We start from the raw sequence: 8,654 nt of genomic DNA, 5'->3' as shown, positions 1-8,654 counted from the left end.
TATATATATATCATTGCTTGAGAAATACGTGTTATATTTTAAATAAAATTATAATAAGTGTAATCAAGTTAAACAAAATATGATATATTACGTAAATAAATCCAAATAATATATAATTCAATACATTTGTATTATGTTTGGTAGAAAATGCATTAATAATTCTAAGAATGTATTGTTTAAATCGCTCTTATACTATATTGTAACGAAAAAAAATGAAAATGTATTGACTCATGTTTTTTGGAGTTGTTTCGACAATATACACTATTTTGTTTAAGTTAATTACACTTATCACTTTTTTTGTTTAAAAGATGACACTTACTTCTACGCAATAGTAGTGAGTGTAATGTATGTATATAAATCATGGGTTTCTATACGTGTAAAAAATGGATGAGTGATTTGTGTAATTTCACTAAAACTCAATGAATATTAGTACAATTTACTCTATAATATAATAATGTAATATCCATGCGCTGACAATGTAAAAATATATAAACAATCAATATATCATTCATTGTTCATCTTTATTACTTTTATATCTGAGTCAATGATAATAAAATCTGAATTGTGATTTTTCCTTGGTCGATGCCCGAGCGGTTAATGGGGACGAACTGTAAATTCGTTGGCAATATGTTGTTGGTTCAAATTCAGCTCGGCCTAATAGTTTGCTGATCCACCATGAAATGATATAATCGATTCATTGTTCTTCAGAAATGTCTGATGTGCTCTGATACAGAAAAAATAAAATATAATAAATCCCTAGCGCTTTTTTATGTTACAGTGACAATATAAAAATATCTTATATTATAATATAATATATAATTTTAACAGAACAATTTGGGAGAACTTTTGGTTTTTTTTGTAGAAATTTTTTTGAGATGATTGTAGATATAAAGAAATAAAATTTAAAGATAATTTAATTCTTCTAAAGATTGAATATAATATGTACAAAGAGCACAATGAAATTATATTATCATTAACAATAATATCATTTTGATAATTGTAACAACTTCTACTTCTCCTTTAAATTTTAAATAATTTTGTAGTTGCAGATAAAATATAAATAAAAATAAAATTTATTATAGGAAAAATTACCAAATTCTAATTATAGATAATAATACTCTATTCTCCTATGGTGAAGGAAAAGGAGAAAATCAATACTTATGAGAATATTATTACATAGAGTAAATTACACTGACACTTCCCGAGTTTTAGTGAACCTACATAAATTGTCCCTCACTTTTTTACACTTACACAAATCCCCCTAGTTTTTTATACTTTCATTACACTCACCACCCCTACATGAAAAATAAATATAATTTTTTAAATAAAAAATATAATAAATGCAAATAAGTTAAACAAAAATGATATGTTGTTGAGACAAGTCCAAATCATATACAAATGAATGTATCTGCATTACTTTTTGTTACAAAATGCATTAACAGTTCTAGAGATATTGTTTAAATTACTCTTATATTTTATCATAACGAACCAAAAATAATAAAGAGATATTGATTCATATTTTATTTAGATTTGTCTCTATAATATACTATGTTTTGGTTAACTTAATTACATTTATCACATTTTTTGTTTAAAAGATTACACTGGTTTCTCATGTGGGGTGATCATTGTAATGAAAATATAAAAATTAGAGGAATTTGTATATGTGGAAAAAAGTGAGAAATAGTTTATGTAATTTCGCTAAAACTCAGGGTATCAAAAATTACATATAATATTATTTTCCCGCGCTTTGAAATCATCATAACTACTATATTCTTTCCCGCGTTTTAAATTACCTGTCACATCTCCTACCTGTATGAGTATTAGGGGTGAGCAGGACCCGACCCTACCCGCTCATCCAGAACAGCCCGATCATGATCGAGTCCGAATACAGTCGGGTCTGAGCGAGTCTAGGGCCAGGTTTGGGTTCCAATAATAGACCCAGTCAATATTTAGGGTCATGTAGGGACCAAGCATGACCCTGCCCGTCCCGCCCCTGGATCACTCGTTCATCATGTTTGTATGTGTTTCTACTCAAATGTGTATAGAGTAATGATACCTTTTTGGTCAAAAGTATCATTTATTCTTTAATTTTCCCATAATATATACATGATTAATAAGACATATAGAGTATAATATTGATGCAGTGTAAAGAATATACGCAACCAGTGCATTACCCTTCATTTGGATTACTTTTTGTGAAAAGTCAAACATAATTGAAAATGAATGGTAGATAATAGAGTGACAGTGTACAAAACTCTTATATTGTTGGTGTATACATCTTTTTCTCATACATATATCATTTTATATAAAACTACATATTCTAAAATGAGTATGCATCATATTTAATCGGGTCTAGAGTCAGGTTAGGTTTAAAGGCTGTCCCGTTTGCTATTTATGGTCGGGTCTAGGGTCGGATTCGGATTCAAAAAAGTGACCCGACCAATATTTAAGATCGGGTAAAGACAAGCCTGAACCCGTCCCAATCCGGCCCATGCTCACCTCTAATGAGAGTATTATTCTTATATATTGTGAAGATTAAAGTAAATACATATTAAAAAATAAAATTATTATTAGCTTATTCTAAGTAATCAAATAAAATTTATACAAATGCATGTGAATAAAATTATTCATATTTTCTCATCTAGGTTTTTATAGTATAAGTTATATTATATATTAACATCACTAGCCCCAGCCGAGGCTTCAGACCGATAGAGGAATGAATGTGACTTCTCTCATATCGGAGAGGCAAGTGTAACAAAAAAACAAAGAAAATATGATATGTTATTATTATATTATATTTATGATAAAATAAGTATACTCTTAAAATTAAAGAGGAAAAATGCACTTTCATTTCTATTAGCTGAGCAGTCTCACCTATGGGAATAGTCAAATATTTGTGGCTATCAACCAAAATCTTTTATGCTGCAAACATTCTCTCCTAACTCCAAAACATTTCCTTTTCTTGGTTTTACAATTGTTACCATTCCCTCAAAATTCTTATCTTCAAACAAGCTATTGTCAAGAGATGGAAACCATTAAGCACAAATCAGCAATAAACAATGGGAGCAATAGATTGGTTAAGACATTTCATAAGGTAATTAGCTTCAGAAATGTAACCAAAATTGCTTCAAACAATGACACTGAATATCCTTTCACTCAAAGGCTCAAAACCCATCAGGCCAATGATAAAGATAAAGAAACCAAAGCTAGACATAGAGCAGTTATGGAAGCTCTTATTGCAAGGCTCTTTTCTGGGGTTGCTACTATTAAAGCATCTTATGCTGAACTCCAAATAGCTCAGAATCCTTACGATAATGAAGCTATTCAAAAAGCTGATCAAGCTGTGGTATATGAACTTAGAGCTATATCATGTTTGAAGCAATGTTTTTTGAAGAAAGAGCTTAATCTTTCACCACCAGTCACTCTCATGCTTGCAGAGATTCAAGAACAGCAAAGCCAAATGGAGATTTATCAAATTACCATCAAAAAGCTTGAAGCACAAGTTGATGTTAAAGAATCTGAAATTTCATTTCTCACGAATAAACATAGTGAGTGCATTGCATTCAACAAATCACTTGAAAAGAAGCTACACTCAAGTAGGTCGTTGTTAATGTTCGAAAATGAAAATCTTCACTTTTCAGCATTGAAACCAACCCATTTCATCAATTTTCTTCACCACACTTTAATATCAATGAAGTGTTTTGTGAAGTTGATGATAAGAGAAATGGAATTAGCTCATTGGAACCTTGAAGCAGCTTTGAATTCCATCCATCATGATGCAGTTTTATCAAAACAAAGCCATCAATTCTTTGCATTTAAGTCTTTCGTATGCATGAAAATGTTTGAAGGCTTCAACAACCCTAGTTTCTCAAGTGAGTCATCACTTGAGAAACACAACAACCACTTTGAGTTTGAGGAATTCATGAAGTTCAAATCTTTGAACCCAAAACAATACGTATCCCAAAACCCAAACTCATCTTTTGCTAGATTCTTGAAATCTAAATACCTCGAAGTAGTTCACGCCAAAATGGAGTGTTCCTTTTCTGGCAGCTTGAACCAGAAGAAGCTAGTCAATGGTGGGTTTGTTCCAGATTCTGAATTTTTCATGGCTTTTGCAGATTTGGCTAAGCGTGTTTGGTGTTTGCATTGCTTGGCACTTTCTTTTGAAGAATATGTAACCATTTTTCAGGTGAAGAAGAATAGTAGATTCTCTGAGGTGTATATGGATTGTGCCGCAGTGGAAGAACTAGTTTCAAAGTCAGGGGAAGCTGCTGATTCTGATTCCGGCGAGCTCCGGGTGGGTTTCACGGTGGTGCCTGGTTTTCTGATTGGGAAAACAGTGATACAGAGTGAGGTTTATCTGTCTCCGGTGAGTTGCTGAGTTAGGTTTTTAAAAGTCTTTGGTTGTATATTTGGTCCCAAGCTAGGGATCCTCATGGCCCTCTCTATCACTAGTAAGATCCTCTTCATTAATGGAGAGGTAAGTACTATAAAAAATAAAGAAAACAATGATATGATAAGACAATTTTATCCTTTTATATATAATGTAATAACACTTTTGTCATAAAAAATACATGTAAAATCAGGTATTTGATTCTCCATTAATGGAGAGGATCTTTGTTCCAGTATTACACTCTCCTCATCTCTAAGTACACGAGAGAGAGGTTATTGTTTTTACATTTTCTTGTTTAAGTAATAATATAATTATATTTTTATCTAAATGATAAAAGTGTTACCATACAGTTAGACTCATCTCCATTAATGAAGAGGCAAGTTAGAAAGAAATATACTAAAAATTTAATAGGTAATGACATTTATGACATTTGTTTTTCATTGAAATTACAATTTTAGCCTTAAAAATAGACTAAAAAGTATAACTTGTCTCTCCATTAATAGATAGGAGTCTTACTCCATACTTTTTATTTTTATTGCACAGTACTCTCGATACCAGGAGAGGATCTTGGCCATCTCCACCATGTCCCATATGAAAAAATGGAAATTGTGTAATTTGTTTTAGAATAGAATTTTCACTTAAAAGTGTCAATATTATGTTGCAGTATATGATATTAAGGTAGATTATTTTGATAATAGTGCCAATGACGAGTAATGCTACTTGCTAAAGTTATTCTATGTTGGGATCATGTTTGGTTGAAATGAATATTAACATGGAAAAAGGAGAATAAATTGGCTATATACTTATGTTATAATAATATAATATCATATAGTATACTTATATTTATGAGCGTTATCCAAATAAAAGATTAGAGACCGAGGGGTACGTAGGTGCAAATCTACTGCCCACTTTTAGTGTTATTCTATATGTCATAATCTTGTGATTAATTAGAAAATTACTTAAAAATTAAATTTACTAAGTGCGGAATAATAGATATCCAGCCGCCCTACTCTGTGCATGAGGCAGTGAATAAGTAAATATCATGTCAAGTGCTCATGTACCACTGTCTATTTCAGTATGTTTGGCACTGGCAATAACGTGGCGTGGAGAGGGCAATGTATTCGTATGATTATGACATATGATAATAACACAAATTTAATGGTTCATATTTTTATTTTTTTATAAATTAATAATTTTAAAAAATTATCCCCTCTCACATTCCTGAGGAATCGTGGCGCGTGGGACAAATGAATACGTATATTTGGTCAACTATTTTACGTGGTTTGTGTGTCCAGTAAGATTTGGTGCACATCTTTATTATGAGTGATATCTTTTTTATATTCTCTGATTTTGGGTAAGGGACTTGCTATTTTGTACCTACGTTTTGAAGTTTTACGCAATGTTTGGCTGTATAGAAAACAAGAGAAAAGAAAAGACGAGGAAAGAAAAGTATTCATTTTCACCCTTTGGTTCCAAAACTAAATAGGAAGAAATAAAAAAATATGCATGCATCTCACAAAAACTTTTCCTCCCTAGTATGAAAATAAAGCTAAGAAAACTATCCAAAATTCCAAATTTGTCCTTCATCATGAATTGAAAAAATAATAATCTAGGTGAAAATAAATACGATGTAGTAAATTTCTTTGTTTTTATTCATTTTTATGTGAAATTAGTTAACTTAATTTTATTTTTGTTGCTTTTGAGGTCACAAATAAATAGTAATTATGTATGCTAAAAGATGAAGTGAAAAGAAAAAAGAATTATCATTACTTAAAATTATCAACAGAGTAATAAATAAATTAGAAAGACAAAACACAAATATGTAGAAGTGAGATGATTAAAAATATAAAAGTGATTATCAAATATCAGTTATATTTTCTTCTAGACATACTATTGAGAAAAAGATGTATGTAGAATGTTAATAATGTTTTTTGAATTTTATAAACAGATATATATTAAACTTAGATTATATGTTAATTAATATTATTAAAAATAAATTATTTAGTTATGTAATTTAAAAATTAGATAACTATCTAATTATATTTATATATATATATAATGAGGACGCTTATGTTATTTTCAATAGATTATATAAATGTGTTTTTCTTTCCTCTCACTTTCTTTCCATTTTCAATCTTACCAAATAATAAAATTATTATCTCATTTTCTACTACTTTTCTTTCAAGTTCTACTTTTTTTCCTTCCACTTTTATTCCTAAACCAATCATAGCTTAATGGGGCTGGATGGAAACGTGATCATGGTATGATGTGATCGAGAAAAAGAGAAGTCTGTCTAAACTACAAGAACAATCTTGTCACTTTAATTTCTATCAATATTTAATATTGCATATATTAAACTCCAAGACTCTGATTAAACTAAAACAATCTTCACAAATTGTTTTATATAACAGAAATTTGAATTAATTTTGTTCTTTATCTAAGTGCAGTAATGAAATTCTAAATCTACAATTAACTTGTTTAGATATGATAATATACACATATGGAAGTGCTAATCCAGCTCCTTGCTAGCAGCTAGCTTACCCCACTCATTCATAAAATAGTGGTTGAGTTTGGCGCAACGAAAAAATTAACCAATAAATCATAAATTTAAATCTTAGAAATAATTCCTGCTTAAGAATAAGGACTATATAGTATGTATATTTGTTCTCCTCAAACCATATTAGGTTAAAGTTTTGTGTCACCCTCTTTATAAATATGACTAGTCTTCACATAAAATTTTCTGCAGTAGTCATTAAAATCTCTTCATTACTTTTGAGTGGTAAGTGTTTTTGAAAAATAAAGAGATATAATTTTCAATGGCATATTTATTCATTCAATACAATAAAATTGTATTTTTAACATTAAAAACAAAAATAGAAACAATCACTTATTGGTGGAGATCATATTTGTTCATTCTTTTCTAAGGTACCTTTTCCGAAAGAATGTGTAAGATCTAGAGAGATAATCAATGACCTTTTAGTGGACTGGTCATTGAGTGAAAAATCTCAACGTTAAGATTTAAGAAAACTTCTTAAGTTAACCAACAAATATCGTCCACCATTATTTTATTTAACAAGAAGCTTTATTTATACTAGAATATGTAAAGTGATATTTAAAGAAGAAATATGAGGAATATTTTTGAAATTCTAAAAATATCTAAGCTGTAAATTAAATTAAAATAAATATGTATGATGAACTATTCTTTTACCCTAATTAAACTCTTAAAACTAATCTACATAAAGGAAAAATAGGTATTGGGTATGTCCTCTCTTTTACATTAATTCTAATTAGTGATCCATATTCTTGGAAGTTACTAGTTTGAATGAAAATGCTTAATGTGATGATGATTGGCAATTGATGAATCAAACTAGTGGAGATGTTGTTAACTCCCTCCCCTCTCATTTCATGGGTAGTTTCCATGAAAGTGGAGAAGTTACTTTCTCTAATAACTCATCCTAAACCCTTCTATAAATAGAGGCACTCATACATCGGTAAGACATCATATTCCATGCCATCATTTGCTATCTCATGAATAGAAACACAAAGTGAGAATTGGAGGAGTATTAGTGGCTAAGTAAAGAAAGTGTAGTGCTAGGGAAAATGAGTTCTTAATCATCAAGGAATGCATAAAGGGAAGGCGGAGATGTGAGAACAAAAACAACCAGAAAGTGCATAAAGGAAATGCAAATGAAATCATATATTCCTTACTCTATTCTTTTATCACATATGAATGTCATAATATTAAGATATATTAAATTAATGGGTTCTTATGAATTATTAAAAATTCATAAAAGTTTTAAAAGTCTAACACTCTCCTACTTGAGATAATCAACTATGGTTAATGCCCTTAATCAATTTTATATCAAGGAAAACTCCAACATAAAATAACCATTTATTCATTCTATAGCTAGCTTTGTCAAGTATTTATCAATTCTATTTGCATCATGTATTGCCTTTACATGATTATTTCTTCACGTGAATTAGAAATATGTGTCCAACAAACTCTTCCTCTATGTCGAAGAAAAAGAGTAGAACGAGCATTATTCGCTATACCGTATATGTAAAAGTAGTTGAAGAACATGTTTATTTCACCCATCTTTATAATTTAAGGATGGATTATGACAAAAGAACAAGATAGGTCATGATAAACCCTGGTAAAACACAAAATTTAGGAGGTATGCACTCTTCCCTTTTAAAAATGACACATACAACATTTTCATTAAACTACTCATCATCTTCTTCATCTCTTTATCAAGCTCTT

At 29.9% G+C, this 8,654-nt stretch overlaps 1 protein-coding gene across 1 annotated transcript; it reads left to right on the top strand.

Moving 5' to 3' along the window:
* LOC109344796 lies at positions 2,916 to 4,381 on the top strand. The gene has a single exon (XM_019583541.1). It carries the CDS (start codon positions 3,026 to 3,028, stop codon positions 4,379 to 4,381), a length of 1,356 nt encoding a protein of 451 aa, XP_019439086.1. The 5' UTR covers positions 2,916 to 3,025.

Source organism: Lupinus angustifolius, chromosome LG04, assembly GCF_001865875.1.
Source record: "Lupinus angustifolius cultivar Tanjil chromosome LG04, LupAngTanjil_v1.0, whole genome shotgun sequence".
Classification (NCBI taxonomy): Eukaryota; Viridiplantae; Streptophyta; class Magnoliopsida; order Fabales; family Fabaceae; genus Lupinus; species Lupinus angustifolius.
Note: the sequence above shows the minus strand (reverse complement) of the source record. Positions and strands in the feature narration are given on the sequence as shown.

Coding starts and splice junctions, on each gene's coding strand:
- LOC109344796 (XM_019583541.1), top strand. CDS start 3,026: ATGGAAACCATTAAGCACAAATCAGCAATAAACAATGGGAGCAATAGA.